The following is a 26,346-nucleotide window of genomic DNA, read 5'->3' as shown; positions in this document are numbered from 1 at the left end:
TTTTTCTATTTTTTGCTTTTAGTCATTTTACGGTTTTTGAGTTTTTCATATTTGACTCTTTTTATGCATAGTATGTACTTATATGACATGAAGTAGCATTTAACTTTTATTTTTAATACTCTTTCTTGAACTACCCCTCTCCCTCCAATTTGAATTTGTAGTTCATCATACACAAATTTGTAGGTGTAAATGAATCTGTCTCAACTTTCTGTGTTGTGTTATTGGTTTTGTGTTGTCAGTACCACACTACTTTATTGTAGCTTTTAAGAAAAATTTTAAGGGGGAGGGTAGAGCTCAGTAGTAGAGCATGTGTTTAGCATACACAAGGTTCTGAGTTCAATCCCCAGTACCTCCATTTAAAAAAAATAATAAACCTAATTACCTCCCCCCCCCAAATTATTTAAAAAAGGAAAAAATTTTAATATCTAATAACAACCATTCCTCTTTTTTATAAAATAATTGGTGGTGAGGAAAGGAAGAAAAACTCTCCTGTATTCATTCTTCCAGATACCTTAAATAGCACAGGAAACTATATTCAATATCTTGTAGTAACTTACGGTGAAAAAGAATATGGAAACAAATATATGTATGTTCATGTATGACTGAAGCATTATGCTATACACCAGAAACTGACACAGCATTGTAAACTGACTACAATAAAAAATACATACATATAAAAAACCGAAAAAAAAAAAAAACCCAGATACCTTAGTATAAACTTGTCCTGTAATATCAGTAACAGGCAAAATACTTGTTAGAAATCTGAGTGGAACTATAGGTTAAAGAATTTGGAAGGAAACTCAACAACGTTATAAATACCACGTAGTGGTGATTTCAGTCAAACTCCCGACAGATTTAAAATTCTTTTTCCAAATGAATGTTTCTGGCTTTCCACTGAACTCATTTCCCAACAGTGTTTTGGTAAGAATTGGGTTTAGAGGGGGAAGGATTTAGGCGAAGTTAGGGGCTGAGGTGGAATTAACAAGGAACAACTCAAAGGTGTTTGGTTTTCCTGTGCCAGTCACTGTTCCATGTATTTATCTTTGGAATTTATGGCAACTAGTAACAGGCAAACTAAATTTAGACTTTTCTGCGTGGCCTGATCTTAAACATACACACTCTTCCTGCTTTCTAACTGTATTTGAGACTTCTTCTGTGGCCCACGATATTCTTAATCAGTTGTGTGTGTGTGTGTGTGTGTGTGTGTGTGTGTGTGTGTGTGTGTGTGTGTGTGTGTGTTTAATATTCTATCTAAGTTGGTTGGTCTACTTGATCTGTCAAAAATGAAAAGGTGTTTAAAATTTTTAAAAAATATTTTGAACTTCTTCCCTTGGTGTACTTTGTGGACTTTTATTCTGTATATAAAAACACTTTCTCCTCTTTATAGAGTTTTGCCTTTTAGAGAGTTTTAAAGCTCTTTATGTTATTCAGTGGTTTGACTTGAATATTGCTCTCCTTGCAATAATGACTTTTCCTTTTAATTTGAATTTTCCTGTTATGTTTTTGCTCATTGCTTTTAGCCTTATTATGTGATCTTTGTTTTACTTACCCTGTGGGCAGGGGAATGCCCGGATTCAATTTCGTTTTATTTAAAAAATGCTGATTATAGCCCATTAAATTGACTTCATAGGCTACAACCAGCAGTTGGAAAACACCTGAGATGTATTTTTCTGTATAGAAAGTACATTGACTTCTGAGTACAGCAGACCTAGATCTGAGCCCCACGTTTCTCACTTACTGTGTGACTCTTAACCAGTTACTTAATTCTCTGATCCTGTTTCTTCTGTAGAACTGGAATGTTTACTTTTATATTTGTTCTGAAGATTTAAAGACAACATATGAGCCAAGCCTAGTAGAGACTAAGTAAAATTAACTATTTGCATTTTGCACTATGTATCTGTTATCTTAATGTCTTAAATCTAGAAGCTCAAGAGAAAATGGCAAAATGCCCCCATATTTTCCAGATCCTTTGTAGGTTTATTTTTTCCCCTTTCCTGTCAGGAGTAAAGATGTTTTTGATATGAAAATCTTACATTGTGTAGGTATTTCTCATCACGAAAGCCAAAATGCAGAATTTGCAGCATTTTTAAAGTAGGAAATTGATTCCTCTTATATAACTCTTAAAGTAAGGAATTTTCCAAGTGAACTATATTCTGTGTTAGTTGGTGGCACCTGCTGGCAAAGATGTATCACTGCTTAGAGCCTGCTGGGCTTGTACACAGACTAACCCCATGTAGCAGTCTGGGAAAGAAGATGGAGAATAGGAGAAGAATATATTGTGTTTCTAAGTGGGCATTTCCTTTGTCCCCCAGAAGTATTTGTCCAGTGAAGTGGGTGGAGGAGGAAGGAATCATGCCATGCTGTTGCCCTGGTCCAGTGTTTGCCAGCATGTGCTGAGCCTGTTAGGAGGGTTTCGGGGTGAGCACAGCCAGCAAACTTGGGAAAGCAAAGTTAAACTAACTTGGCCTAAGTTTTAAATTATGAGATGGAGATGTTACAGAGCCTTCAGTGTCTCAGTGAAGTGTATCGTCACTTACCTCTGGGAGTGGGATGAGGGGAACACTCATGCAGTACATAGCATTTGTCAAACTTAATTAGACTCCAGGACTGTTTTTTCTCTGAAAATCTCTTGTGTTGCCTGGACTACTGTTTGGAAATGATCCTCTGATCAGTGTAGCTTGAGGGCAGCATTTTCACTTTGGCATCCTCTCCTGAAGGCTTTCTGAGAGAAGGCACAGGCATTAGATTCTTGAGAAATTTGATAGTTCTGAAACGTCCAGTATCGGTATGGAGTGTGTCATGATGGTATCAGTGCAGCTTCCTTACTTAGGATGGTGGGACTACAGGGACCACATCATAGCAGGGATTTTAAAGCAGAGACTTATGTAAGAGTTACCTGGGGAAGTTTAACAAAACAAAGCAAAGTGCACATGCCTGGGCTCCATCCACTCTAGCCAGCTATTTGGTCAAAGACATGCTTTGCTATTTCATTACATTTGGGACACCTTTGAGATCTAATGACAGCTCTGGATTTTCTTTCTGGAGGCATATATACACACTAACTTTTGTAAATGACTTCATGACATTTATCACCCTCATCCACACCCCCAAGCCCATGGATCTCTAGTAAAGAACTCCTTATATCAAGTTTTCCCCAGTAGGAATTTAACGGCAAGCAGAACTTACACCAGAATTTAGATATCTACGTACTCCATGAATTACTTGGCCGTGATGAGATCAAGCTGTACTTGAAGAAATCACATACCATCACAGGCGTCAAAGGAAAGAAGCCTGAAGAGAAAGAATGGCCAGGCCTGAGATGGCAGTGATTTTTAGTGTATCTTCCCAAGGAGGCAAGTGTAGGAGCCCACACCCTTAGAGCAGTGGCTCTCAAGGGAGGGGTCAGTATTGTCACCCCACACCCGCTCCACCCGACCCTGACATTTGGCAGCCTGGAGACATTTTTGGTTATCACTGTGCAGGGGAGGGGGACGCTACTGGCATCTAGTAGGTAGAAGGCAGGGATGTTGCTAAACACCCTGCAGTGCACATGGCAGTCCCCCACCACAAGGAATTAACCTTACCCCAAGGGTCAGCAGTACTGAGGTTGGTCTGATCTGCTTAAAGTCTGGCTTGTTTCTTCCTAGACTGTAGCATCCACTGGTAGTAGTATCAGAGTAGGTGGGTCTGCATTTTTCATTTACATGTGATACTTCTTGGTAGGTGTAGGAGGAAAGAGGTGATGATGAGAAGGGTAGGAAGTGAATAAGCCAGGTTGGTATTTCAAAGAACGTTCCTTTCCCAGAAGTGCTGGACACTTAAAGAGGATTTCAACTCTCAGATTGGCTTACCTCATGGTTTCATCTGAGAGTTTGGGTGTAGGAAACCACCTTCCTTTTCTCGTGGAAGGAAGGCTCATTGTTTTTTTTTTCTCTCACACTTAAACTTGTGACTTTTTGTTTGTTATACATTTAAGGAAGAAAAGTCAAAGTAATTTTTAAAAAATGGTGGTTCTTATTAAGAGAATTTTTTTTTCACTGATAGATTGAAGTACAGTCACTTACAGTGTGTCTATTTCTGAATGCCCCCGTCTTGCATATACATATATTCATTTTCATATTTTTCCATTAAAGGTTATTATAAGATATGGAGCATAGTTCCCTGTGCTATACAAAAGAAATTTTTAAAAATATATTTTTATATATAGTGGCTAACATTAGTAATTATGAAAACTCCCAAGTTTATCCCCTCCCACCCCCTTTCCCCGGTAACCATGAGATTGTTTACTAAGTGAGAGTTTCTGTTTTGTAGATGAGTTCATAGTGTCCTTTTTTTTTCCTTTTTTTTTTTAAGATTCCACATATGAGTGATATCATATGGTATTTTTCTTTCTCTTTCTGGCTTACTTCACTTAGAAAGACAATCTCTAGGTCCATCCATGTTGCTGAAAATGGCATTATTTTATTCTTTTTTATGGCAGAGCAGTATTCCATTGTATAAATAGACTGCAACTTCTTTATCCAGAGCAAGAGAATTTTCTATTCTTGCCGTCCCTTCTTATCCCCATATATAGCAGGCTGAGAAGGATGATGGGGAATAGGAAAGGTATGTATTGTAGTTGTCAAATGTGAACATTTCCTTTGTCTTCCAGGAGTATTTGTCTGGTGAAATGGGGGGAGGAGGGAGGAATTATGCCGTGCTGTTGCCCTGGTCCAGCGTTTGCAAATACGTGCTGAGTTCTTGTTGAGATTTTATTATAAAGGGGGTGGGGGGTGGCCATACCTGACAAACTAGGGAAAGCTGGATGAAACTAACCTAACCCAGTTTTTAAATTAGGAGACATTACAGAGTCTTTAGTATCTTAATGAAGTGTATTATAGGGTGTGTATGTGTGTGTGTCAGAGAGAGAAAGAGGGAGAGAGTGCACACATGAGCATGCGACATTTCTCAAACTTAATTTGACCCCAGGACTCCAGGGACTTACTTCTCATATCTTTTCCGCTTTATGTGCTCACCTCTACATGTGTCCAGCCATTCTTTCTTCTTGCCACTCTCTCAGAATCCAGGACATTGTGATATTGCAAGGATGACTCTACCTACCAGTCCGATCCGGATGGTTGTAGTGAGTCACTGTTCTCACTTTGTTCGTTCCCCTGAGGAAGCCTGCTGACTTTGTTAATCCCCGAGTCTTTCAAGGCAGCAGTAAAATGAAAAGTATGTGGAGGGAGAAATACTACTTTTGTTTCCCTGTTCTTTTTTCCCCTTTTCTCATTCAGGATGATTTATTGCTCCCACCACTGCAGACCAGCTTTGGACAGTTGGACATACGCTGTCTTCCTCTCTAGCTCATGGTTGACTTCAGCATGTGGAGCCCCGCCCTCCTGCCCCCCTTCCCCATTGCAGACCTTGGTGCTAGGGCTTATAAGATTTTGTTAAGGAAGCCAGTGGTCCTTCCTTATAGGCAGCCATCTGGAGCCATTCTGTCCAAGTCAGGTTAGAAAAGCGTGAGAAGATAACACTTGGGGGAAAGCAGCTTCTTCATAGCAGGACGTGAACAGATTTGTTGAATCCCCATCACACAGCGAGCGCCGTGCTGGTTGCCTCAGTCCCCTCCATGGCTTTATGTGGTTTGTGTTTGCTCGTGGGCAGAACCGCTTGCTCAGAATCACATATGTGCATTGAATGAGCGACCAGATCGGGATTCCAGGGTCTCTCTTTGGTTTCGGAGCCTTTGCTCTCCTACCGCGTCGTTCTGCAGCCCTGGTGAGAGCCCCTGTGTAGCCCAAGCGCCAGGGTTCAGGGGTGGTTCTTCTGCCACTGCCTACACTGGGTATTTTCAAATGGATTGTTTGGAAATACTGTGTGTGCCCAAACATTTTACAACGTGAAGAACATAAAAGAAAAATAGGGAACCATTGAGAAATAGGCTCTTTCCCTACAGACAATAAATAGGCTCTTGTAAACACTGATAACTTAAACAGATCAATAGAGTCTTTTTGAATAACACTATGGGACAAGTGCTGTAGTTTATATTTGGTACCCTCATCGTGGAATTTTAGGTTTGAGAAGGAATCTTTGACTGCCGTCCATAAATGAGTTGTTATTTCTTTCAGGGCACAACTCTCCCACTTCCCCTTCTCATTAAGTTTCCATTTAGCTATTAGGTAGGAGCTTCAAAAGGGAAAATCCAATCATGTATAATCTCCAGTTAATGGGCATCTATTGAGCGACTAGGTCACCAGAAAGAATAATTACACAGTGCCTCTTTGTGCAGTAAACACAAAAATCAAAAGCTAATGCATTCCCAAGGCAAGCCAGATTGTTACTGACTAACAGCATCCTCCTCTTAAGGGAAAAGGTTGGGGCACCCACCATGCTTGCTAGGGGAGATTGCAAAGCCATTCCAGAAAAACAAGGCTATCAAGGGAGGAAAGAGAGGCAGGGGGGCTTCCAGGGCTTTGTCACTTCTAATTACTGGTGGCTGGGGTGGATTACTGAACAGCAGACATTCTAGTAAATGTGTTGTGCAATCATCAGGAACTTAGCAGGTCTCTGGGGCTTCTTTCCACAAGTTAAAAGACAGTTAAATAATAGTGGTGATTGAGGTAGAGCCTCAGCTCCACTCTCATAATTTAGCCCGTTTTCTAAGTATACCCAGACTTCATAAATAAAGACTTTATGCTTACTTTTGTCCAACCACTAACTATTAATTTGTGAAAGATGAACACAGTCCTGTTGACCCAAAATGGCATGTCATTCGCCACAGGCCAAGTAGCTCTTGGGTTTGATTGGTTCACTCTAGTTTGGGTTTTCAAAATTATATTTTGGTGTAGTTATTTAGAATTTGCAAAACTTGGCATAATTCAAATAACCTGTTTTTCCCCCCTTAGAACACTTCAGTTATGGAGGATCAAAATGAAGATGAGTCCCCAAAGAAAAGTACTCTTTGGCAGGTAGGAATGACGCGCACAGATAAGACAGCAACTGACTGCTGCAGATAAGATGCTCCCTCAGCTCGTGTCCTCAGTGAAACCAAGAGCCAGGGCGTTTTTGTTTTCTTTTGTGCAATTTTACTCGTTTCAGAATCCACCCTAATTTATCTTCTGCTCTTTAGGGAAGTGTCATTATGAATAATAAAGAATTTTGGAGTTTTTATAAAGATTCTGAAGTGGCTGTGGCCCAAAATATTTGGTCTGTGGGGCCCACTGTCTTAGCCAAAGATGGACAGTGGTGGTGTCCTTTGTCACCAGGATGGCACCATGCCTCACACTAGTGTATGCACTGACTTTTTGTCCCCATCCTCACCCTTCTCCCCCACTTCCTATTGGTTTGCCTTTTCCTTGTAAGTCCAGTTCCCTTCTCTCCTGGCTCTGTTTTAGTTTGCTAGTTTTCCTCTCAATCCTCCAGTTTTTTTTTGCAAGGTGAGGGGTGGAGAGCATATAAAGTCTCATGATTTCGTGTTCTCATCAACCATTATGGTACACATAATTTTTGCCTTCGTGAAGACACAATTAAAGGCAAAACAAATCTAAATCTGAAGAGAATAATATTTAAAAAATATTCTTTGGGTTCATTTGCTTTGAAGCAAAGGAGTAGATTAGTTAGCAAGAACACAGTGTCCCCAACAAATTTAAGATGAAATGAAATAAAACAAAGCAGAACCATGCCAGGAAGATCTTTCTGGGCCAGGCAGGTGGTTAGAAATAGAAATGGAAAATGTGCTGTAGAACTGGGTGCATGCCGTTATTTTGGGGGGAACTCTGTGCAGACTGACTCCGTCCCCTCCTTCATATTTGGTATTTTGCAGCAGGATTCTCTTCATTTACTATTGATTTTTCAGTTCACAGTTGTTCTTAACACTTGAGCTTTCAGGTGTGTTTTTTTGGTCTTGTTTTGTTTGTTTTCAATCTGTGTCTCAGGCGGCTAAGTTAATGGTGATACACCAGTGCTCTAGGGAGGCTGGATGGTTACGAACCCTTCTCTAAATGATGTAATAAAACGCTTTTGCTTAGCAAATGAAATACTGTGTGTGGACATATTCTGTAAATTATAAAGCAGTACACAAATGCAAGTTGTTATCATCATTGTTTTTAACCTATTATGAAAGCAATTATTTTGGCAAGTTATTATGAAAAAATATAGAAAGAAAAGGGGAAGGAAAACATATATAGCTTTCTTTCTGAAGATTAGGTACTTTTCATATTTTCATATTTATATCCTTTACTCTGTCTTGGCGTGTTCTCCTTCCCACAAATTATTATGATCCTAAGCTGTATAAAATTCTTTTGTTATTTAGTATTATTTCATAAACATGTTCTCTTATTATTAAAATCTTACTTTATAAACCTAGTTTTAATGGCTACGTTACAGTACTTTGTGTAGGTGTATATGTATAATTTGCTTTAGTTGCCTATAACTGGGCAATTATTTCTAAATTTTCTTTATTATAATATGGTGCACATCTTTATGTTTGAAAGTAGCAAAGATACTCCTTAGGCCAGTTTGGTATTCAGCACAGCAAAGAATTTTCACTTCATCTGACTGTTTTGAATGCTGATGTTTTGGGTTTATCTTATTAGAAGCAACACCCCAAAAAAAAAAAAAACACAACTCTGTTCAATGCTGCCCCCTGGTGGTACCCATTGTCAGTGAGCTCTCTTTCACGCACATTATAAGGCAAAAAACTTTCCAGGAGAGTGGTGAGAATGTGGTGGAAGATAAATGCCTTCTGACTTTATATTTCGAAATATGGACGTGAGAACTCACTTCAGACGTGAAAAATTTATAAGATTTTACCAAGGAAGGCCAAAGACTCCTTTGGATATTTACAAAGGATGTCTTCTTTCTGGGGTGGGTTCAGTCTGCTTTAAGTTAGGGGATGTGCTGATGACAAAAGCTCTTGGTTCTTCCCATGTAAGACTTCTGAGATAAGCTCCTAACGGAATTAATGGACGTTTGTGATGCACCTCTTCAGTTTCCAAAATTCTCTCTATGTTACTTCTTCTAGTGGTACACTAGAAGAAGGGGCTGTCAGAGGAGTGATGGAGAGATGGCTGGGCAAAAGTTTGACGGAAGTATTGAGGTTATTTTGTTTTTAAACGGGAAAGTTACTGAGCCTCCTGATACCAGTAGCAGTTGTGGCTTTAGTCTAAGGATGCAGATTTTTAAAATACTGTTGTCCAGATGCTGTGTATGTAGTTTCAATTAAAAAAAATACATACTGGTTTTGTGCAAGGACCATGTAGTTTTGATGAGAAATGCAACCATTCGAATAGGAGTCCTCGGGGTATCTATAAACCAGCTATGTAAGATGAGGAACTTTTCAAGCATATGTGGTTTACCTTGGGTCACCTTCTGAATAGGTGATCAAAAGAAGGGAGTGAAAAACTAAACTAGCTCTGGAAATAATACAGAGGAGATTGAAACTGTTAGATAAAATGAAGCTTTTTAGATTGAATTGCTTTCAGGTTTCTCTGTTACATAGACCAGTGGTTTTCAGAGTGAGGTCCCTAAAATGCCATCTCCAGACCGGTGGCAGCAGCATCACCTGGGAACTTGTTAGAAATGCTGCAGACCAGTAGAATCAGAACCCCTGTGGTGGGCCCCCCAGCAGTCTGTGAACAAGTCCTCTCGCTGTTCTGATGCATGCAAAAGTGTGAGAACTATTTGCATAGATGAGTATAGCTTTAACTTTCAGCTTTGAGGAAGGAAGACAAACTATTCATAGTCAATCAGTTGCCACTGTGCCAAGTTGAACAGGTTTTCTAAGATGGTCATCTCCAACATGAGTTAGTCTAATTAACAGCATGGTTTAGAAATAAGCATTGGAGAATGATGACTTAAGACATCATTTAGCTTTAGAAAAACCTCTAATTTCGATATTTACTTTTAGTGACTAATTTGAGTACATGGCCCATTTTAATTAACTTCCTAAATGAATGAATAAAGGAATAAGTTTGGCTTTAGGCTGAAACTGGCATTTTAAGGTTAAATACACAGGGTGAAAAATGTTTCTGATGAAATACTAATTAGATTTCTTTTCCTTGTCAAACTAATTACTTTTTTGTTTTTCTGAAATAGATCAGTAATGGAACGTCATCCGTGATCGTCTCCAGAAAGAGGCCATCAGAAGGGAACTATCAAAAAGAAAAAGACTTGTGTATTAAATATTTTGACCAGTGGTCTGAATCAGATCAAGTGGAATTTGTGGAACACCTCATTTCACGAATGTGTCATTACCAGCATGGACATATTAACTCTTACCTGAAGCCCATGTTGCAGCGGGACTTCATTACTGCTTTACCAGGTAACCATGCTTGTCTTTTTAAAAAGCTGAGAACTGGAAGAGTGCCCATCCCAAGGGCCTGGGCGGAGCCAAGCAGATGTTTGTGACATGAATATGAATGAATACAGTGTGAGACAGCATTTCTTTGGGACACATACTGTGTTTTAATACATGTTCCTTGAAGAGGAGTTACAGTTAGCATCTGTCTGGGAAATGCAGGCAGTTTCTGTGATTAATAGTGTTGACCATTGGTCAGTACTGTTGCTTCAGTAATGAATTAATAACTATCTTCTCTGTACAATCTGCATTTTGCCTTTATAAGTAAATTTTTTTTTTAATGGGACAGTTTTTTCTACAGTGTTTGGGAAGTATCCCCAAATTTAGGATGTTCATTTGTATCTGAAGTGACACTTAAGGAATGGCACAAAAGTACTGAGGAAGTTGATACCTTGTCTTAATACATTTCTTAAAACTTACTTCTGTATTCTCTTCGTCACTACCCCACCCCTGCATGAGCTTCCTCTTTCTTGCTCTCACTCTCCCTGCCTGCCCCACCCCCCTCCAGTTAAATTTACTTTGTTGTTTTTTTTTAAAGAAATAGGCTATTTTTACAACAGTTTTAAGTTCAACAGCAAAGCTGAGCTGAAAGTATGGAGTTCCCATACCCTCCCCTCCCTCCACCCCCATGACTCCCAGCACAGCTGCCTCACTGTCAACATCTACACCAGAGTGGTGTGTTTGTTATGGTACGTGAACCTACGTCGACACGTCACCACGCAAAGCACGTACTTTAAGATTGACTCTTGGTGCTGTGCGTTCTACCTTTATAGCGTCATACAGGATAGTTTCAAAGCTCCAGAAATCCTCTGTGCTCTGCCTGTTTACCCTCCTTTGACTTTTGATCACTCATTCTTTTCTGTCTTCTTTTTTTTTTTTTAATTTTTACTTTAAATTTGGCTAGGTAAGATAGATTTCATTCTTGAAGAGGATGTGAGAATACTGGCCAGAACACTTTCCCCTCACGTGGTCAGGATAGCCTGGAGCTCACAGCTGCTGAGCCACGGTGGGCCTTGAAGTAGCCAGGGATAAAACCACAGCCCTGCCACCAGCCCTGCCCCTCGTCAGAGCTTCTGGATGGCTCCTTACAGAGCAGCCTCTCCCTTAGATTGTCTGTGATCTACAGCGAGTGCGTCAGTACCCCATACTCGAAGACTTTCCACAGCAAACAGGACTTGGGCTCATGTCGCAGGCCTGAAACCTGGGGCTGCAGATTGACAGGCCAGCCTCTGGTTCCTAATCCTTCTTCTAAACTTGTAAGCTTACTTTCTACAGTGGGAGTGCTTAAGAATATTTGCGTCAGCTTAGAAAACTTCGACTCTACTGTTCTTTTCATGCTGAAAGGTAGCATTATTTTCCCCATTTCTTGAATTAGCACTTGTACAAAAGCAGAATATGAGTCTTCTTTTTCTAGAATTGTGGTATTTAATTGCTGAAAGAGAGACTTAGCCATCACCTACTGCTCTTTCTCATTGTGTAGATGATGAAGCCAAAGATCAGAGAAACTGGGTGAAACGCCTGCGATAATACCTTTTGGTTATTGTGGTGATTGTGCAGGTGATGGTGGGGGTTGGTTCAAAAGGTAGTGCGAAAGCTGAAATCACTTCCAGTTACGATAACTCTGGACAACTCCTTAAATTGGCTACAAGTATAAAAATACATGGTTTACAGTCCAATTCAGTAGCATTTACTTTTACCTAGAGAGAGTGGGAGAGAAGGAAAGAGATATGCTCCTAATTGTGTGAGAGAGAATCATAGGTGAACTGAAGTAGGATGTGTGCGCGTGTGATGCAGCCCCTCTGCGTGTGCAGTGCCAGAACTCAGCCCCCCGGCCTTTCCCGTGACTCAGGCCACATCTCACACCAAGAAAAGGCAGAGTAGTTTTTCAAGTTGACGGTTGTACTTGTTTCTCATATGTGCTTTTAAATAAATGACGCTATGCCTCCATTTTTTCAGGCAAATCTGTTTGTTTTCTGTTGTGTTTGGTTTATTTTATTTTTCCCTGTAATTTGCCTCTCAAACGTTTTCAAGTATCAGGGAACTGAACTTACATTTACAGAACGCCCACCAGGTGGCACTGTTGAAGTTCTCTTGATTTGCAGAACATAGCTCAGAGGCAACCCCTTCTCTTGGGGAGCGTACAGTCTTGGAGAAGAGACAGAACAGATGAACATGTGTTATGTATATAAATATGGTTAGTATAATTGCATACAATTCAGTTTTCATTACAGCGAATTTTAAGGCATTGTCCATATCTCTGTTAAAGTGGAATTTTGTGGTATTGAATATTACATGAAATGAATGGACCATTGGCTGGGACATGGAAATATTTTTGTTAAAATGCTATTTGTCATAACAGGATTTGATCTGAACATATATACGTATGTCAGTATATATCATACATATGAATCTAATCGCTGGGGACAAGCTGGCCGAGTTGGTTGTGTTAGTGTCTAGTAGACTTGTATTAAACCTGGCGTTGGTTCCTCAGCACAGACCCTGCTGTAAGAACATTAGGGGAGAAACAGGTCCACGTGTTTGTTCATACTTAGATTTAATGATGTGTGGAGCAGCCTGCTAATCATTATTCTGCTTTGGTGCTTAACTTTTACTGTGGATGATCCTGAGTTTGAATTTTTACTTTATTGAAATTGGTAGTCAACTGAAGGCGTTTTTTTTTTTTAGTTGTGAAAGCCATTAATTCTATAAAAGATGGTCTATAGTTTTGACTTTTTAATGCGTACTGTGAATATCATACCTGTCAGTCTAGGGAAAATGGAAAATGTTTGTGGTCTCTGGCTCCTTTTGGTTCAGTGGAAAAAGTGATAATTATGATATGCTTTTCTAAAAATCATGGTAAATGTTTAGTCTGCAATGTCAATTTCTGCAGGCTGAGTTTGTGGTTTGCAAGAACTGTTGTTAAAGGGAATCTTTATGCCATTTGAAGTAGAGGCAAATTGTACTTCAAAACGGATGATAAGCATTGGTGATCCGTTTGGTGAGGTGTCTAAACAATTAAGAATTTTAAAAACACTTAGCTTCCTGGCCATGATTTATTCATTTGCCTCATCCCCAAGTGAGAATGAAAAACCATTACGAACTGTAAATGTGACGGAGACTAGATCAGAGGTCTTGGGAGATGTGGAAGAAACAGAGCATAGGCTTTAGGCTGGATGCAGGGCCAAAGACCCCGCATGACAGAGCTGGAAGAGCGTAGGTGTTGGATTTGACGGCCCCTCAATTTGAATTGCAGCCCCTGCACTTAATAGTTATGTGAGCCCGCCTTTTGGAGCCTCAGTTTCCTTATCTATGTGGGAATAACAATATTCTTTATGGGATATTGTGAACATTAGGGACAGTGTATGTAATAAGCCTGGCATCTGGGTACTCTGAGGATGAGAGTTTGTGTGTGTGTGGGGGGGAGCCCAGAGAGGCAGGAAACACCTGCTTCTCTAGGAGTAATACGATTTATTGCCGGGAAGTTTTAATTATTCACCCACTGATTTCCGAATTGATTCATCCTGACATCATTTAGGTAGGTGTGTGTGTGTGTGCCACTTTGTTGGCATAACAAAATGTTGGACTTTGTGACCTGAGCTTTATTTCACTTCATTTCTGTCCGAATCCTTAGGTCAGTATATTCCGAGTTAAAGGCATCCATTGCATTGACAGACTGTTGTTGTCAGAAATTACATTGTTTTTCTTTCAAAAGAGTTCTAACTTCAGATTTTACAACTAGATCTGTGAGTAGGGAGGGGGGAGGATCAGCAGGGGTGGGGGGCAGGAAATTTCTTTGCAGCTGCTCTTTGAAATGCGTTTCTAAAATAATAAAAGTTTCTGTAATTGTATGATCTAAGCAGCTGTCTTAAAACTGGCTGTAGTCAAGGGCATTGAACTGACATTACACATTTGAGTTTCATTTTGGTACAGTGTTATTTACATATTGAGCTTTGAAATTTTTTGCCTTTTAATTGTTTTAATTTATTATTGAAAAATTTCCAGACCTTCATCTGGTGCCTGTAATTCGCAGCAGCAGCACTTCTTCATGCCTGTGTGTGCAGTGTTCTGGCCTCAATTTCTGGGGCCATAATGTGTCCTCTTGCTGCCTTGGGGAGGGGGGTGGCGGTAGGAGATGGGGGAGTCTCAGCACGATAGAGTAAATGAGAGCCAGACATTGGTACTTAAGAAAATGCTTTGTTTTTAACACCTCAGAGCACTTTTTTAGCCCAGGCATTTAGCCCACCATATTCAGTCAACTCTTTGTCCTGAATAGGCTTGAAACCAGAAAGTTACAAGGTCTGCACAGCTTCTGGGAGCAGCTATTCTAAGGTACCTAATAGAGTTTGGGTGATTCCTGTTCTTCTTTAAATATTTAAGGAGTATGAGACTTACTCGTGCTGTACCAGTAGTAGAGAGGGCTTAGCGATTTGCTAGAGGAGGGCGTAATATTTTCTCTGCAGAAAATAACAAACAAGAGCAATGAATACTTTAGCTTTCTTGACCAAGGATATCAGCTGAGGCTGTGTCTGGAAGAGGGAAGAAGAGAGACTGACATTGTTGAGTACCTATTCCGTATCTGGCTCCTTAGTAACCTCCTCTTACTAACCTTCCCAACAAAGTTAGGAAGTTCTTTCTCTACAACATGAGGCTGTGGAGAGGACCTGTCTCAGAGGGTTGTTGTGTAGGTTATATGAGATAATCCATTTCAGGCATTTAATTCATTCCTATTTTATGGAAGACTGAGCTCCAAAAAGGAAAACTGATTTGCTTCAACCTACGTTATATTACTCTGTAGCCAGTGCATTTTCTGAGAGACTAAAACATGCTGCCTCCTAGAAGGATGAAATGAATTTAAAGTGTTAACAAAAGGAAATGAATCAAATCTTGTAGCTTTCACTGAGCTGTTCCTCGGTTGGACCAATGGCCCTTGGAAGAGCAGGAGGTATGTGTTAGTAATGAGTTGTGAGCTAGGGAGGTGGGGGGAAACCAGGGAGGGCTGAAAGGGATATTACTTCTATAAAGCAGTAGTTCCCAGCATGTCAGAGTTATCTGGTGGCGCGTCTTAAAAACACAGATTCCTGGGCCCCACCATTTAGAGATTCTGATTCAGTAGATCAGGAGAATATCCAGGAATCTGCTTTTGCTGCTGTTGTTTTTAAAATCAGTAGGCGTAAGTGATTCAAATATAACCACCCTGGCTTCTGAGAACTAGCTCATAGACCACCCAGCCAGGTGGAAAATTTGCATGCTGCTTTCCCAGTTCATATACAGACCATGGGGATGTGGCAGCCATTGAGGCCTGAAAAAACAACTCTAGAATGCATTCTTGCCTTGCTGTTTGTTTCCTCTCTCAGAGAGCAGAGGATTCAAGAGGGGAATTGGTTAGGGGTACGTTTATAACCAATTAGGAGGATTTGGTTAGTGATTGGAGAGAAACTTTGGAAAGTGATTGTGTTCTAATGTTAAGTGTAGAAATTAGATGATAAATAAGTACCCCAGAATTTGGAGAATTCAGAGAAGAGCTAAGTTTGTTCGGTCATGGCTAGATATTGTAAAAGAAAATATGGTCAAAGAGGGTAGAGAGATTCTGAAATTTGAAATTCTGATTAATAATACATCAGTTCCAGCAGTGAAGAGGCGCAAGTAGAACACCATGTGATTATCCATAGATTTCCCTGATTTTAAATACACTTGGGCAGAAAAATGGAAGAAAGGGGCATGAAGATATATGAAAAGGTAGCCTGAAGCCTTGAGAATGGTATCAAGAAGGCTAAGCCTCAAGTAATATGCACTTGTCCAAAGTGGTTATGTAATTAGGGGCAGCTGAAAACAAATAAAATAATCAACTATTCAGAGCAAGAGTATGAAGAATGAAGGGCTAGTGTACTTGGGATGGGTGGCGTAGTGACAGTAGAAGGAAGCAGCGTGTTTTCACTCATTTAACTTACCCTTTTTCTTTTCCCACTAGAATGATGGTTTTAAAACTAGAAAGAATAGAGAAGTTGTAGTCCAAGAAAGATACAGAGATCCTTAGGAAACATATAGCTCCCGTGAACAAGTAGACTTAAGGACCTTGTGTGCCAGGAAAGTGACAGAACCTACAGCTGTGACTTTCAGAATTGTGCGACATTGAGAAGTGGTCGAAAGCCAGTAGGCAGAGCTCCTGGGTACAGTTGTGCCCAGACAGCTTGTATGGCTGTGTTTGGTAGTCCTGCGTGATAGTACCCAGCGATGATTGATGAGCAGATTTCGTGGTTTTGAGATCTGGAGAAGGTGCATTTGGGAGATATTGGCTGTTAAATTTGATGTTCCATTCTAGTCTAATTTTCAAGTGGATTTTCAAAAGGTAATTAACTGCAAGAAAAGACTAGGTAGAGATGTATAAGCTTAGAAGGACGTAGTATACAGAAAGTTAAAAGCCATTATCTCTGAGAGGTGGGATTTAGGAATTTAAAAACATTTTTCTATGCATTTTATAGTTTTTGAGGTACACAAAGCAGTTTGTGTCAGCTTGTAAACAAACAATTGCAATGCCAACTTTATGCAGTAAGCACCAGCAAGGGAACACAAACAGCAACCATGCCAGATTCACCTGATTTGCTTTTTGGATGAAGTTGTGAAACTAGCAGGTCAGAAACATGGTGTAAAGATAGGAGTGTCTTCATGGGCAGAGTTTCTTCAAATGCCCTTGAGGACTGAGTAGAGAGATGTGGGCTGGGTCATAGCATAAAATTCAGATGGTTACAGAACTGGTGGCTCAGTGTTGGTGCTTAGTGAGTATTTAATGAGTGGATGAATGATAGCCTAGAGGGAAATAGAGAATCATGGGTGCTGTCCTTGGTTCTGACCCATTTTCCATGTTTGCCAACAACTTGGGATAAAGACTTACTACATTTGCCCATCATGCAGATCTTGTGTGGAATAACCACACTTCTGGATGATAGAATCAGAAATGGAAGGGTCAGGTAAAACTTTGAAGATGAACTGTAGTCAGGATAATACAAACTTTGGCATGAAGCTGCCTCCCACTTCTAAACTAGCCGTACAAATACAGAATCAGAGGGAATTGTTTTAATAGATGTTTGAGGGGAGGGGCCTACGTTCAGCTCCCCACCGTCTTAGGGGTCTGCCATGACATGACCGCAGATGAAGGCATGTGAGTGTTGCTGCATTAAAGCTAATACAGTGACGTCTGCAAGGAAAGATAGTGGTTTCAGTGTAGTTAGTCTTCTTTATCAGGTTAGGATATTAGATCTAGTCCAGAGCAGGAGAATTAGTATACGAAGGGCCTGTAAACTGTCATCAGCCTGGTATATCGTCATTCTTAGAGTTGGGCAAAAACGTCGTCTCTAAAGCATTTTTGATGCATCATCTCATTTGGGTATTTTCAAAATAAGGCAGAGATTATTATCCCCATTTTATACAGATGAGGAAATGGAGACTCTGAAAGTCTAGTGATTTCTCTCTACCCTGCCAAGTTAGTGCTACTCTACTGCTCTTTATCTTGAAAAAGAGAACAAATTTTAACCTTGGATGGTGACCTTTAAAACTTTGTCATAGGACTTTTTCATCTGATTCTTAAAGAGAAACATGAGAAAGGACAGTTGTTCCTGGTGATGACCATTTTATAGTGTAAAAAGCTAGGGGGCGGGGATGTTTCAGTATTGTTTCATGTCGTAGAACCACAGCATGATGAACCTTGGCTTGAAATTGGAATTACCTGACTGTGTGTTTTGTGTTCCCACCCCTGCACAGAATAGGTCTCGGGATGAGCTTTATTTCTGATAGCTTGCAGGGGATGCGCCCAAAACCACAGGGTGGGAGTTTATAGGTGGTAACAGTGTTGACTGCAGTCATGGTCTTATTACCCTGTGTGTATTGGCAAAGGCTGAATCTTGGTTGCCCTTGAGAGGATACTGCATCTTGTAGGATAAACCTCTTAAAGTTCTAGAACTTTCAGGCACGTGTTTCATGGTTTTGAGGATTTTACCTCCACAAGAAGGAGATGGAGCAATGATTGACAAAAATACATCTAAGTACACCTGACTTAATTAAGTCTTGGATTGTTCAACTTTTCATAAGCCTTTTCAGATGCATGTGCTTCGTGAAACTTTTTGTCTCCTTAGCGCCGAGGGATATCCATAGGTCATGCGTTAATAGGATGATTTGTTATGAGACACAGTGAACCAGAGGGGAAAGAACATAATCTTTGGAGCAAGAGATTGGAGTTGCAGTCTTGGCTTCGCTACGCTATAGTGGTGAAACTTTGAATGCTTTTACCTCTCTTTGCCTTATCTGTAAAATTTGGGGTGTCATTGCCCCACAGAGTTATGTAAAAGAAAATGGCAATAAATCTTTTATTATAGTATATGACAAATAGAGAACTGTCGAGGGTTGGCTTTTACACACAGGAACTGTTGCCATCACTTGCTTTATCTTAAAAAACCAGAACCAAAAAGAAGTGTTTATGCTTATGTACTCATGCGCTTGTGTATCTGCAGACTTTTGATATTACTCAGGTATATTTCCTGGTTCAGGATTTCTTTATTCCTCTTACCTTTAAGGAAATGGTAACTGGTACATTTCCATCTCCTTTCCCATTTCTTCACTGACTTTTCTATTTTGTAGAGCAAGGCTTAGATCACATAGCAGAAAACATTCTTTCTTACCTGGATGCCAGGTCTCTGTGTGCAGCAGAGCTGGTATGTAAAGAATGGCAGCGAGTGATCTCCGAAGGAATGCTTTGGAAGAAGCTGATTGAACGAATGGTGCGCACTGATCCTCTATGGAAGGGACTTTCAGAAAGGAGAGGGTGGTAAGTATTTGGGTTGCTTGTTCCCTTGAAAAGGGTTCTTTGACATGGGGTCAGTTTGATGACTAAAAAGGGCAGTTATACTTGCCAGATGTATTGACGTATTTTAAAGAAGTGGGAGAAGATGAGTGGTCAAGTTGAGGGGGGAAAAAAGTTAAAGCTGTTAGAATAACCCTTTCTGAAATGCATATTTCACCTTTATTAATTGTTAGGCAGTATTGTATAGTTTGAATGAGTCAGCTTTTCAAAGCCATGTGTTTTTGCTTTTCCTTTCACATTTTCCTTAGGTGATGATAATATTACCAAAAGATAGATTTTTTTTTTTTTAAAGAAAGAAAAATAGGAGAAAGTCAAATAAGGCCATTTTGCTACGAGTTATTTTTCCTGGTTGAAGATGGGCGGTATAGCGGGCAGGATTTTTCAGAGACAACCTATTATCTTAAATACAGCTTTAGAGCTCTGCACGTGCCAGCCACCTGGCCCAGCTAGCAAGAGAGAGAGAGCCCCAGCTGTGGCAGATGAGTGGTGGGTGCTGTGAGTGATGGCTAGGGCTGTGTTTTCTTTATGGGAAGAAGTTTGATATGTTCTAAGTTAGATTTTCCTCAAAGCTGAACTAGCACTTTTTGTTAAACAACAGAATGAAAGGCTAGACTATTATGTTGGGTATTCAGAACATAAGAGGTTAGGACCATGTGAGAGAACTGTAAGCTGAAATAAACTTGTGTCTAACATGTACATTTAATTGTCAGAAATCCTGCTTTTGAACTATTAAAGCTCAATGCAAGTCAAAAACCTTGAAAGATTCATCTCTGTAAGCACCATGTTTACATAAACATAAAACTCACCCTTTTATGTGCAAAAATGTAACATCTGTTTGTTTTTATTTGCCAGGGATCAGTACCTATTTAAAAACAGACCCACAGATGGCCCTCCCAATTCATTTTATAGGTCATTATACCCAAAGATTATCCAGGATATAGAGGTAACTTTATGATTTATCTGTTTTATGGGCTCTTTGTGTCTTGTTCTCAACTTTTTTATGTTGCCTTAGAGTATTCTGTTGATCTTAAATCATAGAACTAGTAATTTTTTTTAAACCTGAACGCTTGAAGCAAATGTGTCACAATGTGTAATCTGTAGCTATTCTTCACGGTAGATAATGCCTTTTTCTAAAAAATGATCTAACTTCTCTGAAACACAAAATGCTTCTGCAGGGCTGTCAGTTAATTAGAACCTTAATCCAAAATCAACTTTTTATTCTAATTTGATAGAATTTCCAAAATCCAAGGCTCTGTTCTTTAAGTAAGCAGAGTTTTACGTTTTTGAGCCATCTCTGGAGAACTGGAGGCGGTGCAGCCTCGATTTCCTCTGTAAACTTCCCATAATTTTTCTTTAGAATCACTCAAATACGATTCTGAGCAACGGTTAAGTGGCTTTTATAGAGCAAATTATGCTCCTGGACCATTTTGGATTTGAGTGCGACTTCTCCAGACCAGTAAAACTCTGTGAACTTGATGAGAAACATTGGAGATGTTTGATATTGTTCATGTGTTCTAATTAGTTCAGTTTTATTATTTAGCCCTTTTCCTTGAACCAGGAAAGACATGCACAGGCATTTCTCATTAACTCTTTCACATGTGCTCTTGGCAGGTCTTGGTTACTGCACTATTTCCTCCTTGGCAGAAAAGTTCAGCCTTTGCTAGGCAATGCCGTATCACCCATAAAGTTATACCCAGTTTCCCAAATGTGAAGTAATCCTTGCCCCCAGGTGATAGACATAAAAGTTATTGTGCCAAAATTCATTAATGGTGAAACACATGCTTTTTTTTTTTTCTTGGAGGCCCCCCCGCCACCCTCTTTTTAAGGCAGATGTGAACTAATGGAATCATTTGGTTAATGGTAAATCTGAATGTGACTTGTCTTGAGTATTCTGTTCCCTAAAATGAGCTATAAAGTAACCTTTTAGGGAAGGTTAAATAATTTAAAACTTCAGCCAGACATCATAAAGTTTAGGAATTAATTGATCCATTGGCAGTTCAAAACCTAGAATAAACTGCTCCTGTAGTGTTACTAGCTGAGCCATAGTGTTAACTTGAATCTTTGGGTGGGTGTGTGTGCTTCAGGCAAGAGGGGACTGCCTTACCACTGTGTAGTTGCACTGAGATGCTGCCTGTGCCTGCATCTTAGAAACTATGTTACCTTTTACTTTTTTCTCCCCAACTATTCTTTATAAAGTATCCCCGAATTTCCTTGAATAATTTTAGCAAGCCCTTTATTGTAAGAATGATCATATCTAAAGTCAATTATTATTAATACATAGGAGCTCTAGAAATAAATAGATCAGGTTGAAGATTTGGTGGCATAGATAATTTTATTTAATCCGCCTGAGTACTATGGTAACCGACAGTATGAACTCAGTTTTCTATGGCGTGACAGTATGTGACACCACCTACCATAACCATTTCCTCAGGCTGGAATAATATTTTAAAGTTAGTAGAGGAGGCAGATGTAAGGGGAAATAGAGCTATGGGGGAAAACCCTGTTTGACACAAAACCTCTGCATCATGGTGGTCTACCCAGTGGTTCTTAAAGTGTGGTTTAGGAAAACCCACTGGTTGGCCACAAGAGTCTCCTCCAGATTCTTGTGGGCTAGTTCTCTTAGTGTAGGGGCCGATGTTTTATACTTTGGTACATACACTAATAGTAATAATAATAAAAAATAATGTACCACGTATAGAGGGTTTTCTTGTGCTAGACACTTTGTTAACTTCATTTATACCTCTGGACAGTACTTGAAAGGTAGGCCCTGCCCTAATTTAAAGTTGAGGAGCCTGAGGCCCAACAAGGTTAAATAACGTGCTCAGGATCACACAGCTGCTGAGACACTGAGTCTGTGATCAACTATATTCTTCTGCACTTGGTACAACTTTTACTGCGCTATAGATCACTGGTACTTCATCAAAATAGAGTTCTTTGACTCTGTTTTGGGAGTGTGTTTTATACTGCCCTGAGTGGACACACAAGTTGTATCAGTGATCCACGGATCAAACAAATAACAGACTCATGAGCTTGGCTTTTACCCATATAGCTGGTCTGAAACCGTCACAAGCAGAATGTAGTATTTACAAGTACTCTGTTTTAAGCCCTTGCGTTACACTCATGAACTATGTTGTGTGGCTTTTGTAGATGATTGCCTTGAATTCTGACAACAAGGGACATGTCTGTAAGAAGGGGAAACTGAGGCTAAGAAGTTTTAGAACTTCCTACATAGTTAAGTAGAAGAGAGGGATTTTAACTGAGGTCTGTTTAGCTCTAGGCTTAGAGTTGTTGTTTGTCATTTTCAAAGTAGAAAATTCAAGAAGTGCAGGAGAAAGAGGTATGTTGTTATATGCCCACAGACTTTTCAAGGTGATCTTCTCATCTTTCTCCAATTGCGTGAGTACTCAGTGTCCTTGACTTTTAGTTGAAAAAGGGGTTTGAGTTAAGATAAGATTAGTTGGCTGTGTTTTAGTACAGTTATGGGAAAGGTAATAGTGCTTTAAAGGGTTTTAAGCCTGTTGCCAAAAGATACATTGCACTCTGAGCATGAAGTGGATGTTTTTGTCCCCCTCCGTAGTTGCCTGCACACGGCTTTGGAGTGTCTGTGTTTTTTCTCCATATACTTTGCAGGGTTGCCAGTTCGCAGCACTTTTTGCTTTCTCACCTTCTTGCTCTGCCTTGACAGCTCTGGTTCATGTGCTGCCCCTGTCATCCATCCATTTCCATATTTGGCTCTGGCTAGCAGATGACCTTGGCCCTCTGCACTGACCCAACAGAAATTGGCTAACTTTTAAGAAAAAAAGTAGGGAACCTGACTTAGTGTGGCCAACCCCTATTATTCAGGAAATGAGAATGTGAGAAATGAAGTCTGGAGAGAATAAATAGGAGTTCTTAGCTTTCTGCAAAGGTTCATCTCTCATGGGTATTCTTGCCACACACAGAGAGAGAAGGAGAGAGAGAAAGGGTTTAGAGTGCCTCTGAATTGAGAAGGAATTCCTGGAAAACCTGAGGCACATTCCTAAAAGCAGCAGCCATATTTCCTTTGCTATCTAGAGTCTCAATTGTTACCATCATTATCATCATTATCATTAATGGGGAAGCTCACTGTTAGGTATTTTGCGACAGTGATTTAATTTAATCTTCAGATTGTCTAACCTGAGACTCTAGTCCAAAGCCCATTTCAGCCTACCGTGCCTCCAAGTGTCCCTCAACAGAGATAGGTATTGTTAATTAGACAGAGTTCTGATGTCCTGAACTTGGATTTTTCTCTTTTGCATCTCAGAGTGGTGGCAAACTCTTTCATGTAATATGCCTTTTTCTTCTTTTTATTCACTGGATTAAAACTTTTGAAGCACTCTCCTTGGAACAGAACACTGGTAGAATGATGGTGTGTTGTATCGCACCTTTTAATAAACCACATTTTATTCAGGGAAAGTGGGGAGCTTTTTTGTGGTTTGCAAATTTGATATTAACATTGTCCTAACCAGAAAATGCTAAAACTTGCCCACCCACCCAGTTGTGTTTAGGCTTCTAAAAATAATGTTATTCTCCATACTCAGACATCTGTTTTCACTCTATTGCCAATTTAAATGCTGCTGTATACTCTGTGTATCATGGCTACTTTCCCAGTATTTTGAAAATTTGCACAGGGTAAGGGGATTTTACAAGTTCTCAAAAACATGAAATATTCCTCTACAGTAGCCACACCACATGATGTGTAAGCGAAATGGCAGGTATCTGCATAATTAAAGAGGTGCACCTGTGTGTGCCCTTTATTCTTGCTGCTGAAGTGAAGCTAACCATTGAATTGCATGTGAAGGCTGAGCCCCTTCCTGGAAATGGATGGGGAGGGCCCAGGGCCATCAGCACTGAAGATCAGCCTAGGCTGAGACAGCAGTTCCTGGCAATTTGGTGAGGTTTTTTTGGTCACAGCCTACTCCTCCTGGTCAGTGCTGTCCACAGACAAGGACGAGCATCACTGCTGCCATTTGCAGGTGCTGTCGTGGGCACTTGTCATATGTCATCTCTGATCCTTCCAGCAGATCTGAGGAAGTATGTATTATTTTTTCCATTTCTACAGAGGAGGAAACTGCAGCTCAGACAGTTCAAGTCATTTGCCAAAGCTGCTAATTGGCCTAGGTATTTTCTACCACAATGGGCTGCCTTCCACTTTTAAAGGTCTAGTTTTTCTGAAAAAGACCTGGCTTATATAAGCATTCTAATAAGGGTTGAGATCGTCAAGTATGGTGGTAGGTAGTACTTTGGGCAGGCGTAGTCAGCAGGAAGTGTTGCTTGCTTTTGTGGGTGGCCTTGAGAATTGAGAAGAGTGAGGTCTCAGGAATTATACAGGGTCGGTGTGCAACAAAGCAGTCGGCTCCCTGTTCTGGTGTAGTGTTGCTTTCCTGGCATTTTGAAACAAGCTACCCTTGTTTTGGGATTCATGAACCTAATAAGTTTTAAAACAGCCCTAGGTGGAAACTTCCTAAAATGACCCATTAAAAATTATTTGGCAAGCTTTTTCTTTCAAAATTCAGAAGTGTATTTTCAAATATTAGGCTCTTTCTGAGTGTTGAGAAGCTAAGCCATTTCCTAGCTTCCATTTGGCTTAGAATGAAAGCCTGTTATCTAGCCGAGCTTTCAAGAGGTCCTGGCCTCTGGCTCTTGTTTGAGGGTTGGAGATAGAGGGGATGGCCCAGCCTTTCATGTTGGGTGGTGTGCTCTGTCCAGGCATCTCAGGGGCTGGGTGTGTCCCAGGCTGACGGTATTGCCTTCCCCAGCTCCTCTCTGCTGTGTCCTCAGGGTGTTAGGTACAGTAGAAGAACATAACCAAGTCACCTGGCTTTAGAAAACATTTTAGAATAGTGGGAGAGCATGTTGGAAATTCATTTTTCTATGGGGATTCCTCCACCCACTCTCTTTAAGTTAAAAAAATTTTTTTTCAAATTCCCATGTGATAGTAAATGTGCTTTTTCTATTCATTGCAATATACAGAGGAGCAGAGCTACTTACTGATTCAATATTTTAAAGCAGTTGTGTATATTTTAAAACTAAGAGCAGGTAGATGACTTTTTAAATAACACCTGATACATAGATAAGACATATTATGGATTCATCTTTGTGATGTTTTGGATTTATGTGGAATGACATTCAGCAGCAACTCTCTGGGCCCTGGCAGGGTGTGGCCTGAATGTTGGTAACCACGGCCAAGAGTCACTGGCCATGAAATGAAGAAGGCTTGTTACCGGTAGGTCTGCCTCCTAAGTCAGTGTTTCTCCTGGTACGCTTATTAGCATGCTAAGGTGGCACAGTCACTACCTAAAAATAAATTCTTTCTCTAAATGAGTCCAAGCATTCTTTGTATTCCGGGTCCCCTTTTAAAAAATTGTTTATATAGAAAGATCTGCTGTCTACCTTGATAGTGGTAGCAGCAGTGGGGTGAATTTTTTTTTTAATTTGTTTGTTTTGAAATGTGGTTTTGTGTCTGACATTTTACAAAACTCACTAGAGATGCTGCTGCTGGCTGAGAAGCTCTGACTTGGTGGCAGAAGGACAGATGAGCAACTCCTCACTCCTGGCATCTCCATGGTGCCGCTCTGCACCCCCTGGGTGCGAGAAGTATGTGATCCTGCCTTCTCAAGGCTATATATGGGAGCTCTTTGAGGACAGGAATTACATTTCCAGGCTCCTGTGCTAAGTACTGAGGCCACAGATGAGGAAAGATTCTCCTCTTTAAGCATGTATGTATCAGTGTCTCCAGTCCTCCATTTCTTTCCTGTAAAATGAGGACAATAATTTTGGCTTCAGAGTTGTGGTGATTAAATTAACTATAAAATATATAAAACACATAGCGTAGTGTTGTGGAAGCATAGTACCTGGCACGTAACATTCAGTAAATTTTAACATTTTAGAGCACACAGAAGCACATTGCCTTGGATGTATGGTTTGTTAGATGTCAGCAAACCCAGTAATTAAGTGCTTATCGTGAATAAAGGTGAGATTTACCTCCTTTCTTCAGCAAAACAACTAATTAAACTTTTAGCTACTCAGATAGGTCTTTTGAAGTAGATTCTGAACTCAGGTGTAGCCAATTACTGTGGTCCCTGTCGTCCCCTGGTTTCAAGTATCAGGAAGTGACACTTTGTTCTTAGTGGAA

The 26,346-nt window shown here is 40.2% G+C and overlaps 1 protein-coding gene across 7 annotated transcripts in view; it reads left to right on the top strand.

Annotated features, from left to right (window-relative positions):
* The window catches only part of FBXW11 (F-box and WD repeat domain containing 11), a 112,440-nt gene that overhangs the window by 62,213 nt on the left and 23,881 nt on the right, over positions 1 to 26,346 (top strand). For 5 of the 7 annotated variants that reach the window (XM_031437785.2, XM_031437783.2, XM_031437789.2 and 2 more), the window contains 4 exons: positions 6,891 to 6,953; positions 10,081 to 10,306; positions 18,971 to 19,157; positions 20,046 to 20,136. In XM_031437785.2, the coding sequence (XP_031293645.1) occupies positions 6,891 to 6,953; positions 10,081 to 10,306; positions 18,971 to 19,157; positions 20,046 to 20,136 (567 nt within the window). The remainder of the gene's footprint in view (positions 1 to 6,890; positions 6,954 to 10,080; positions 10,307 to 18,970; positions 19,158 to 20,045; positions 20,137 to 26,346) is intronic. The other 2 variants (XM_031437790.2, XM_031437784.2) reach the window with 1 other exon arrangement.

This window comes from Camelus dromedarius, chromosome 27, assembly GCF_036321535.1.
Source record: "Camelus dromedarius isolate mCamDro1 chromosome 27, mCamDro1.pat, whole genome shotgun sequence".
In the NCBI taxonomy this organism is placed as follows: domain Eukaryota; kingdom Metazoa; phylum Chordata; class Mammalia; order Artiodactyla; family Camelidae; genus Camelus; species Camelus dromedarius.
The sequence above is the reverse complement of the archived record's forward strand: the minus strand, read 5'-3'. Positions and strand labels throughout refer to the sequence as shown.